Source organism: Dasypus novemcinctus, chromosome 2 (genome assembly GCF_030445035.2).
Source record: "Dasypus novemcinctus isolate mDasNov1 chromosome 2, mDasNov1.1.hap2, whole genome shotgun sequence".
NCBI lineage: Eukaryota > Metazoa > Chordata > Mammalia > Cingulata > Dasypodidae > Dasypus > Dasypus novemcinctus.
Genome location: NC_080674.1, coordinates 179,481,735 through 179,493,739, shown reverse-complemented (window position 1 = coordinate 179,493,739; position 12,005 = coordinate 179,481,735). Strand labels below are relative to the sequence as shown.

Genomic DNA, 12,005 nt, shown 5'->3' with positions numbered 1-12,005 from the left:
GTGATCAATGATAATGCTGTTTCATGAATGTCTTAGTTGGAGCTGTCTGTGATAATTAAGTGAAGAATGCATCTGTTAACCTTGCTAGCAGTTAACCCTGCTAGCCCTGGAAGGCCAGTGGTTTGGAAAGACTCAGGTTAAATCCTATGGCTTGAAGTAGGTCTCAGCTTTGGGAGGGAGGGTTGAACAATGGGAATATTTCAAGCCCATCGCTTGCTTGCATCGATTGTTTCAATCTCATCTGACTCTTTTTCACGTTTCCTCTTGGTATAGCCAGAACTCCCAAGCAGTCCCTCACTGGGCTTCTTTGGATTGGCTTTGACATCTAAAGGCTTTTTCCCTCTTTTAGCAATGACAGAGTCCATAGAGAACATAGCTACAGCATCCAGCTCCTAACCCTGATTCTAGAACTGCCCTGTCCAATACAGCGGCCACTTAGCCTTGTATGGCTATTGAGCACTTGAAATGTGACTAGTCCAAATTGAGATGTATGTAAAATGCACACTGGATCTTGAAGACTTGGAATATAAAAAGAAAGTAAAATATCTCACTAATACTTTTTATATTAGAATACATGCTAAAATAATATTTTGGATATATTGGGTTAAACAAAATACATTATTAAAAAATTAGTTTCACCTGTTTCTTCTTTAAAGGTGGTACTGGAATATTATATTTAAAATCATGCATGACCCACGTTATATTTCTATGGAACAGCACTCTGCTAGAATTAGCAAACTCTCCTCTAGAGAGGTGCAGACTTCTGGGCCATCCCTGCAGGTCAAATACTGAACTGAAGTGGTTTTTTCCATCAGCACAGAGGGTTGTTTGATTTTTTGGAAATTAGTTGAGATGGATCCTGCCATCTCTCAGCGCCCTTCCTCATAAATCCTATTGTCCATACTTAGCCTGGTTTGCTGATTTACTTTACCTGCATGACCCTGAAGCATTTGGGTTGGTGATCTCTAGAACATCTGCCCATAGAGAGGCAAGCAGGGTGCCGCATTGGCAGCTGATCACAGAGACACCCCAAAGCCCTAACTCCATCTGCAGCCTCTTGCCTCAGCTTGCAGCCTGTGGTCAGAGAGCTCATTGGGAGCACACACATGCAGCCTCGTCCTCTTCTGACTTCTCAATCCTGCAGAGTGATCTTTGCTCAAACACCAGGCCTTTCTCTTTGGGCTCAGCTCCAGATCCGTAGCTTAGCCTGGCTGCTCATTCATGCTCATCAGCTGCCCTCAGGATTCCTCTCCTAAATTACAACCCTCCTAGAAAACTGTGGGGCATCACTTGTCTATAAACCCCACCATGAATGTCTTTATCCCAGGCAGCCAGTCTCCTCCATAGGGTTGGGACAGTCCAGGGGACTGTGTTTAGTTTACTTCTGCCATAGCACTCAGGTCCCACAACTGGGTGACCATCCATGAGACTCAGCCTTCTCCAGGCCAGCCTCCAAACTGAGCCCTTGCAGGGTTTTCTAGAATACAGATTAATTTGATCACTCACCCAACTTCAGCCCTCCACAGCTACCCTGTCCCATAGACATTTTGCACAACCCCAGCAGTCTGACTTCTGAGACATAGACCTTTGCATCTCAGATCCAGGATTTTACCTAAAACCAGACTGGACACGTAAGGGAGTAAGATGCTCTATTTGTTAACATAATGCTAATAAAACGATGAGAGTAATTTGCATTTATATGCTGCACTAGAGTTTAGAAAGCTTGCTGGCCCGTTATCTGTGATGTTTATCCCAGTTTCAAAGACCTACAAATTGAGGTTCAGAGCATTGAACTGTTGTTCTTAAAGATACACAGACCATATATAGCAGAGCTGGGGCCTGAACTAGGCCCCTAATCCCAGGCGCTGATCATTCTACCCATGGTTCTAAAACTTGTTCAAAATTGAGATTCCAGGACCCATCCCCAGGCTTTGCTGATTCAGAAAGTCTGGCATGGGTCCCAGGGAACTGCATTTTTAAAGAGTTTTTATCATGGAAAATTTCACATACATATATGTAGTAAGGCACATATTCTAAATGAACCCCTTTGTACACAGCACCCAGTTCCAGTTGTTGTTGGATCCTGGCCAATCTTGTTTCATCTCTATCTCTACACAGTTCCCCCTCTTCTATACTACTTTGAAGAAAAACTCGGGCACTATCATTTCATCCTTAAGGATTTCAGCATGCATCTGTAAAAGATAAAGATTTAAACAAAAGGAAACAGAATCACAATTATTATACCTAGATTTTAAAATTTGATGAGGGAGCAGATGTGGCTCAAGTGGCTGAGCACCTGCTTCCCAGACGGGAGGCCTAGGTTCAGTTTCTGGCACCTCCTTAAAAAGACAACAAACAAACAAAAAACCAACTCAGGGGATCCAGTGTGGCTCAGTGGTTGAGCGCTGGCTCCCCATTTACGAAGTCCTAGGTTCAATCCCCAGCCCCCAGTATTTAAACAAAAAAACAAAAAAACTAAGGGAGAAAAAAGTTGACGGTAAAGAATCTGTATTTTTCAAAGCGCCATAAGTATATTCTGGTCAGGTGGGCCAGGAATCCCATCTAGGATGCCCTATATGATGCCAGTATGATATGACTCCTAGTACCATCTTCAGACTGTCCTGATTTTTATCTGACTCTCTACTTTGAAATACAAAATGAAGTACCTACCTCCCCCAAGTACCAGTGATTCACATTGATATCTTTCCCCTTTTTCTACTGAACAATAAAAAGATTTTGTGCCTTGGTAACAACAGCTGTAAAATCTGATCCTCAGTGGCTGGAAACAGTATGATATGTAAGTTTAGAGACAGGGGTTTCCTCTTGTTGAAAACCAGTGACATTACTGCTCTTCCTTGTTGAGGTGCCTCGATATTTTCATTCATATATGGAAGGGATTCTATTTTTGTGTGTAACAGGAATTTGAGCCTGTTCAGGTCTTTATTTCTACACCTGACATAGTGTAGCACATAGTAGGTGTTTAGTGCATTTTTTGTTGAGGGAAAATAGGAATCTGAGCTGATATTTAATCAGCCAGTATTAAATATGTGAATGGTATGGCTTGGACTTTTCTAATGAGCTTGTCAGAGAAGGCAGAATGGAAAGAGCTCTTATTGATATGTGTCCTTCAGTAACTTTATAAGATCAAGGGAGCGAGCAATGTAAACTCCTGCAGCAGTGAAATATTCAGAAGCACAACTGGAGCAGTAGGAAATAATTGTTTTTTTGTCCCCCATTGATACTTTGATTCTCTGGATCCCTGAGATACGTGGCAGTTCTTTCAGGCAATGATTCTGTTACTCTGTTGTAATCTCCCTTGGACAAAGGATGCTATTGACTAGACACACAGAAGGAGGTACCAGGGTTTCTAAGCTGGGACATATGCTTGGGGCTCATTTGGTTTTGACAGTGACACAACTGCAAACATATAATCTTGCTTATTAAGATAAATTGCCTGCAGAAGAGATTTACCTATTAAGATAAATCCTCCCTGAAGTCCACATTGTAAAATCCTCAGGGAACAATTTTTCCTGCATGTCTGTCCCTCCTGCTGTATAAAATAAGTTAAGGAAAACAATATCTTTCTCTTTAGTTCTGAGAGCAGAGTGATATGTCACAGGGGATTGGGGAGTTGGATGGGTCAGCTTCGTGTAGAATGGTAGCCTTGAGAGTACAAGAAATTTTAGAATCATGGGTTATCCATCAGAAAGTTGTAAATCCCTAAATGAGTTTTGATTGATACCTAACATGCCAATGGGCCATTTTTCTCCTTCCAGGTAGTGAATGTAAAAGTAATTTTAATATGTACACAAGCCACAGAGAATCAGAATGGCAATCCACTGCCCTGAACCCAAATCTAATAATGGTTCCAAATATAAATGCTTTTAAATCATTCTCTATTTTAGTTTGACTAATCAAGAGTTGCTGGTTGTTTTTTTTTTTTTAATGTTACTGAAAAAGCACCATTTTTTGGCCTAAGTGCAAGGGGAGGAAAACAAAGAAATGTAAACCTTATTGGGTACCAGACTGGGTTGTTCCTGATTTTATTTGGTCAATTAGCTTCCTCGGAGGCCCCTTGGGCCTTGACCCTGGATGTGTCATCTTTCAGAGGGTAATTTTTTCATCTTCTTTCAGAAGAACTATCTTTAAGCCTTTTTCTGAGTGCTTTGGGTTGGATCTCTTTGAGTCCCCTTTACTGGTACTGGCACCAATCCCTTGCTTCTTTTGTCTTTGCTGCTAAAGGCTCACATTTGGGAACTCTTTTTTTTATTATTATTTAATTAATTAATTAATTTTAAACTTTAGATTACATAAATGTTACATAAAAAATATAGGGGATTCCCATATGGCCCCCTCCCTCCACCTCTCACACTGTCTCACGTCAACAACATCCGTCATTAGTGTGGTACGTTTGTTCCTATGGACGAACACATATTGAAGCATTGCTACTAACCGTGGATTATAGTTTACGTTATAGTTTATACTCTGTCCCATGCAAATTTGTAAGTTATGACAAAATACGTAATAGTTTGTATCCATCATTGCACCGTCATGCAAGGCAAATTCCAATGTCCTGAAAATGCCCCCATATTATACTATTCTTCCTTCTCTCTCCCTTCAGAGCCTCTGGTGGCTACTGCCTTTATTTTTATTTTCGTTTTTTTTAAAGATTGATTGATTGATTTCTCTCCCCTTCCCCCCACCGCTTTGTCTGCTCTCTTGTGTCCATTCGCTTTGTGTTCTTGTGTCTGCTTGCATTCTCAGTGGCCCTGGGAATCTGTGTCTCTTTTTGTTGTGTCATGTTGCTGCATCAGCTGTCTGTGTGTGCGGTGCCACTCCTAGGAGGGCTGTGCTTTTCGCAGGGGGCAGCTCTCCTTGCGAGGCACACTCCTTGCGCGTGGGGCTCCCCTATGCAGCACTCCTTGCATGCAGCAGCACTGCAGGTGGGCCAGCTAACCACACGGGCCAGGAGGCCCTGGGTTCGAACCCTGAACCTCCTATATGGTAGGCGGACGCTCTATCAATTAAACATCTGCTTCCCAGCCACTGCCTTTATATCAATGAGACAAGCTCTTCCATTGCTAGAATAACTGTAAGTTTAGAGTAGAATAATAGTAAGTCTGTTTTAGTCCATTGTTCATTCCCCAATCCTGAGGATTCTGGGATGGTGATGCCCACTCTGCCTCAAAACGAGAGTGGGCTTAGGTGCCATGGGGCAGATGGATGGAACTGCTTGCTTGCAGTTGCAGACTCTCTCTGCTCCTTGGGATGGGCGCTGGTCATCATCATCACCTTGTTAGTTGTCCTGGGTGAGTCCAATGAACTGAAAAATAGGTGTTCCAACTCTGTCGAGATTCAGGGCCCAGCTGGCACATGGATGGACCAAAGATTTTAAGTCTCTTGGACATTTACCTGTCTAGTATAGGTTCAAATAGAAGGAACAGAAAAGCCATGTGCAGGGAACCCACGAATGAGTCCAACTCTGTCACACTGGGGAGCATAAATTCCAAGGTAAGGCCCACTGGTAGGGCACTGTCTGCCCTGCCTCTAGTGTCTGGATGTCTCCAGAGCCCTCAGGAGCTGCACTGTCTGAGGCACTATTTACTGTGGCTAGCTGGAAACTTTAGCAGTCTGCCCTTAACTTTCTAGAGTTACCTCACTCATGCAAAACAGAGAAAGCCTAGGAATTTGCATTTATATTGGTTGATCCATAACCTAGGAACATCCAATGCAGGGACAAAGGCCCACCTCCCTCATTTAGAGACAGGAGCTCCCCACCTTAGCCAACAGGGCTAAGGCCAAGACTTGCCTCATCACACCTTTTCCCCTTCCCCCTCCCGCTGCGTCCTTCCCTTCCTTTTTTAATCAGTCATGTAACCCCTGAATCCTTGCCCTCTGAGAGAGTTCAACCTAAGACTGACTATTTTTCTGGATCCAGCTGTCCTATTTCATCCAAAGAAATCTAGAATCCAATATGGATACTCTTGTCTAGATGATAATTGATGGGAAACTTTAATCCTGCCCTCAGATTTTGTAGAAAGAGTATTAGCAGCATGAGTGAGTTTTGTTCTTTGCAGAGTTGTAGGCATATATACTGGGGGTGATGATACAGGATGATATAAGTGATCCAGGGTTCAATGGGGAAAGTTCAAGAAATAAATGCAGCCATTCATTGAATGGTTACAATATTCCAGGTACTAGGCTAAGTGTTTTACTCTATCAGTCCATTTCATTTTCACAATTATCCGCTGAGATTGATAATATTAATAGTGCCAGTATAAAGATGGGGAAACTGAGGCATTGAGCATTTTAGTATCTTGCATGTTCATATGCCTAATAAGTGGTTCCTCACACTTCAGAAACAGGAATTCCTCTAATTTCAAGGAACTTCTTAGCCCCATTTTATAGCTTAAGAATTACTAGGAGAAAATCCCCGACAAACCACCCTTAAACATAGACAGGACTTCTTTGCAGCATGACTGTGACCAAGACAAATACACTGTCCCCAGCGGAGCAAAGAGGAGAACATTTTCCTACTCCTTGTATTGTGATCTTGCCCATACACAAGGGGCAGGCAGGGCTGGGGTGACGGTGGGCGCTGTCATTCACTGTAACTCAGAGAACAAAGCCTGACTGACATTGCAGCAAGAGCTACGGGAAGCATTTCAAAAGCTCCGCTGGAACTAGACAACCTTTCAATCCATTTATCAAAGTGTCTGCAGTTCCTGTTTCAAGGTAGATGAAGCAATAATAAATATGCGAAGAAAGTTAATCTGTGTCCAAAGCATTTTAGTAAATTAAAAAGGAGGAGGGGGAAGTTGGCTGGAAGGGGGATATATTGGTTCTTGCCAACTCTTATTTGACTTACTGTCTCCTTAATAAGTCCTCTTTGGTCTTGTGTTTTTGGATGGAATAATCAGTCGGTTAATCATTTTCCGGAAGCTGGAAAATGCACTTTAGCTAATGTAGTTCTCCTTTCCTTCAGAGCCCTAATTATTTAAAAAGTCATCCCAATTCCCAGCCCCACTTCTTGATCAAGGAAGTCTTTCCCACCAGCCATCTTCCTTTATTTACCCAGGAAATCCTAGCCCATCTCCCACCCCCACCCCCTACTCTAACCTCAGACCTTTCTTCTAATGCTAAAAAAAAAAAAACAAACAAAAACGAACAACTTTCTCTGGTCACTGCCTAGCATATCCGCTCTCCTCGCCGTGAGCTGTTTCCTTCGTGAAAGGCAAAGCACTAAAACCTGAACAAGCAATTGGCCCCAAATAGGCTCTTGGGCATTCTGGATAGATTTTGTTATTTTTATTTAAGTGTCCGATGAAAATGGTGGCTCTTGTCTTTCTCAAGGAGAGTGTTTAACAATAGCTCCATGCTCTGGCATCACACTGAGATAAACGTACTGTTAGGAACCCTCACTAAGGCCCGGCAATAATTGTGTGGGGACAGGAAGCAAAAACGAAGCCCCCAGCCCTGAACCCTCCTCCACGCCCTGTCAGTAACACCACCGGAGCTGTCGGTTTGTCCGCCCACCGGAGGTATTTACAAAATCAATATACAGTCCTGCAGTCGCATGCGGGCAGTTTTGTTAGCCAGAAAAGAGCAGCTCAATGGAAAATAAAATTAACAAAGTTTACAAGCAGATTGTCGTGGTGAACAGATAAATTCCCCACAACTTGCTGTTTTGCTCAGTTGGGGCAAGGAGGTGGAAAGAAAGCAGTGCTTTAAACTGAACTCCTGAAACTATGAGTAAGGCAGGGTATATTTTCAGCAAGCAACCCGCGAGCAGAAACCCAAGTAGCTGAAGGATTTTGCTGTGCGATTGCCTTTGTGGGACATCTTCCAGCAACATCGCCAGTTGTGCTCTTAAACAGCACTGCAAACCAGAACCTTTGTGCACTAGGGGACGTGTCTGGGCACACCTTATGCTTAAAGGGTTAGCGCCTTACGGGAATCTGTGCCCCTTCTTCCCACCTCCCTGCCTTGGTTAGGGCTGACAGTTCTAAGCCTCTCTTCTGCTGGCTGCCCGTACCCCTGATTTTGAAGAAGCAGGCCTGAAACTCCTCTCCCCAAGTGCCCGAAGACAGCAGGCCTGCCCGCACCTGGCACAAAAGATGGGGCCCGTGGTGGCTGCCAGAGCCTCGGGGTAGCCCAGATGCCTGGTGGAAACTGAATTAGAGGGCAGAACCTGGGCTCTGATGAAGAGCAGCTGTGTGGCCTCGGTGACTCCGTCTGACCTCTGCTGTCATCATGGGCTTTGTTCAGCGCCCCGACTGCAGGCTGGAGCCCTGCTCATCGAATCAGGGCCAGCCGGGGGAACCTGTGACGCGCTCATTGTGCATCTCAATTTCCTTACATCAGTGCACGCAGAGGAAACTGGGATCGAAATGGGGGGCAAGCACCCTGTTAGTCCCAGAAGCTGCCGGTAGGCGCACGTGCACCCTACCCCAACTCTGAGCCTTGGGTACCTAGAGTGGCCCCAGATGATCCCCAAGTACCGGAACGTGGCAGCTCAGCTCCCGAGAGCAGAACGGGGAATGCCTCTCGTTTAGTCTTTATTTTCCTTCTGTCCCCTTGCAAATGGTTCATTTCAAAGGCCTAGGTTTTAGTGGGGGTTGATTGTCTGACCACTCCTTCCAAATCTATGTGGCATTGTCTCTAGCTTTAGATTAGGTACTGTTGAAAAATCAATGTGCCAGTGTCCAGTGATACAAGCTGTCTGTGGGCAATTCGGCGTTTGAAGATCTGTTTTCCCTGTGATCCAGCAAGGTCTACAGATAGGACTTTATTCCAAGGATTGAGTTGGGCAAATGCCCCAAAGTGGATGGGCTTGGAAATTCATCCTACTGTTTCTTGAAACAACAAATAAGAATAACAACAATAATAAAACAATCACCATCTTCATCTAGATGCCCAGTGAGCTGGGATCACGGTCATCCATGCATCTGGATGTTACACAGCCGTGAAAAGTGTTGGCTTAGATGTACAGTTCAGGGCGTGGATAGATGTACTTAATATAGTGAGTGAAACAATAGATTTTAACAGCCTGCACACTGTGAGGTCATAGTGGTTAAATTTATATATATTTATATATATATATTACTCCTAACTGGTAGCAGTGGTTATCTCTGAGTGGTTAATTTTTTTACCTTAATATCTGAGTGGTTTTTTGTGTGTGTTTTAAAAATAAACAAAACTAGCCGTGGTTGAGGCATGGAAGTGTTCCGCAGGGCTCCCTTATGCAGTCCCCAGGCCTGGCGCGTCTTGGCGGATTGGTTACTCACCGAGAGCCCAAGCCAGCTACGCTCTGATTTAAAATAAGTCCATGTGTTTGGCCTGAAAATAAAATCAGAAAAACAAACAACAAAAACCTGCATGGGTTTTAGAAAAGGAAATTGAGGCTTTGGGCGGGGATTAAAAGTACCCTGGGACAAAACTTGGGTTTAAGCTAGCTCCAAGACTAGACACTTGTCCCTCACCTTCCTGAAAGCAACACATTAGTGCTATTTACTGGTGGATGGACCCCTATCTGCCAGGGTTTGTGGAAATGCAGTTTGAATGCCTCATACTTGACCCTAAGAAGGGCCAGAAGCTCCCAGAGTCTCTGGGACTCTGGCATTAGCTAAGGAGCCCCTCCCACCATCCCCCACCCCCCATCAGAAACCCCGAATGGCCAGGCTCCGTTCCAATCCCCAAAGACAGAGGCTGAGAGTCCCGGGTAGCAAAGGACAGCCCAGAGAGATGGGAGATTGAGTGGTGTCGACCCTGCAGCAGCGGCAGGGCCAAGGGGTCTCCCTGAAAGGTGGCGAAACACAGAATTGGGTGCAGTGTGTGCAACAAATAACCCAGCATCTTGGCTCGTGGCCTGGAGGTGCGAGACCACCCACAGAGCCCGCCCTGCCGGCGACGGCTCCCTCCTGGTAACCATTTCAGCGAAGGCGGCGGCTCGGAACAATGCGAAGGCTTGTAGCAGCCCGCCTGAGACTAAACAATCCCCGAACACTTGTGACCGCAGAGGAAGCCTCCAAGGTTTTTGTTATCTTAATGAGATGCAGATAAGCCGGCCTCCGTCTTAAACGCCCTGTGCTTCTTCTCTTCTTGTTTAGAGATCTGAGCGAAAACCACATCCAGGGGATCCCGAGGAAGGCGTTCCGTGGCATCGCCGACGTGAAGAACCTGTAAGTGATGTTTTTGTTGCTTCTGTGCACGTGTGGCTCACTCGGGCTCTCTGGCCAGAGCAGCGGGTGAGGGACGGGGCGGGCAGGCGGCAACGTGGTGCCTCACACTGCTTCTGTCCAGGCGCCGCTGGAGGCAGGTGGAGGGTTGTACTCTAGTGGTTTCTGGGAAACACACCTCCGACTGCGCCACAGCTTCCCAGAGCGCCCCTCTGTGTGGATGATTGGTCCCCGAGACGAACGCTGAGTCACAGACCGGGGTCAGAGCCTGGCCTGACAGCATCTCTGTGGCCCCTGGCACGACTCGGTTTCTCCAAACATCATCATCTTCTATAAAACGGGGAGTGTTCTGTGCAACCGAGAAAACGTTTTTTTTTTAAAAGCCTGGTGCCTGGTACCTAGTAAGTGTTTTCTAAATGGCTACCTGGATGATGATGATGAAGATCTCACAGTTATGAGCAGGGTCACAAGGGGCTCCCTTAAGAGAACATTGGGCCAGGGGTCCCAGGACCTGCAGGAGATTTAGCCCGATCCAGTGGTAGGGCTGTGTGTGGGTGCGTGTGCAGGTCACTTTTTATTTTGAAATAATTACTGATTCACAGAAAATTGAAGGAAAAAAAATAGAGAGGCCCCATGCACCCGTCACCCAGTTACCCCCAATGGTAACAGTTCACGTAGCCATAGTGCGATAGCACAACAAGAAGTTGACATATACAGCCGACAGACCCTATTCTGATTTCACCAGTTGTGCGTGCTCTTGCGTGCGTGTATCATTCTTTACGGTTTTATCATGTGCGTAGATTCGTGTAACCACCACCACAAAATAGAGACTGTTCCATCACCACAAAGAACTGCACCACATTTTTGAATTTGCCAAACAACCTGCATCATTTCCTACCTGGCCTCCACTGCTGGCCCTTACCAATGACTCGTGGGCCCTAACCCTCATAAAGAGTGCGCCTGGATTTTCCACCCAAACACATGCTGGCCACGTGTTCAGAACGTGTGTTGGGAGACGGGCCCCGAGTAGGTCTGGTTTGCCTGTGCCAACATTTCTACCCACTGACCTGCTCCACAGGCTCAAATGCAACTTGAGAAGTCAACTTGAGGGTTTCCCTTCATTTATTTATTTTTTAGACGACTTTAACTGTCACTTTCCCTGTAACGAAAGCAGGAATTGTAGTTTACTGGGGTACAGAAGGGAAGCTGATGATGTCTTCCAGATGTAGGTTCTCTGCCCCCACCCCTTGCTGAGGCCTTAGAGGAAAGCGTCTGTTGTTTAACACACAAAGCACACAAGAGGACAGCGCCATCTGGGTGTGTGTGTGTGTGTGAAGGGAGCAGGGAGGCAGTGAGAACTCTGCAAGGGACCTTCCGAACAGGAGGCGGCCTGCCCCCGGAGCAGGAGGGGCCGGTGGCGCCAAAGACGGGTTCCTTGGCAGGGCAGGTGTAGGCCTCACACGAGGAAAAACTTGCTGACTCGGTCTATCTCCCAGAGAAAACGAGACACAGAATAAACCAAACCTTCAAAACCACTAAATAAATAATGACAGATAATCTCTCACCCCGAGGTGGCACGTTTAACATTGCAGAGTGCTTTTATAGCACTTTATTCCTTGGATTCCAGGAACTCAAGAGCATGCACAAGAACCCAAACCAACAGATTGTTTTAATTTGCATCACAGAAAGTCTGGCCAAGAGGGAAACTTAGAGAGCCTCTAAAACCCCCCAGTTTGGTGGCAAGAAAATTGAGGCCCAGAGAGGAGCAATGACTAACTCAAGGTCAGCCAGCTCTTGATTAAGCCCAGAATGAACATTTTCTTTTTT

General features: G+C 45.6%; 1 protein-coding gene across 1 annotated transcript in view; it reads left to right on the top strand.

Annotated features, from left to right (window-relative positions):
* The window catches only part of SLIT3 (slit guidance ligand 3), a 640,577-nt gene that overhangs the window by 422,731 nt on the left and 205,841 nt on the right, over positions 1-12,005 (top strand). The window contains 1 exon segment of the mRNA XM_058281983.1: positions 10,110-10,181. Within this exon segment, the coding sequence (XP_058137966.1) occupies positions 10,110-10,181 (72 nt within the window).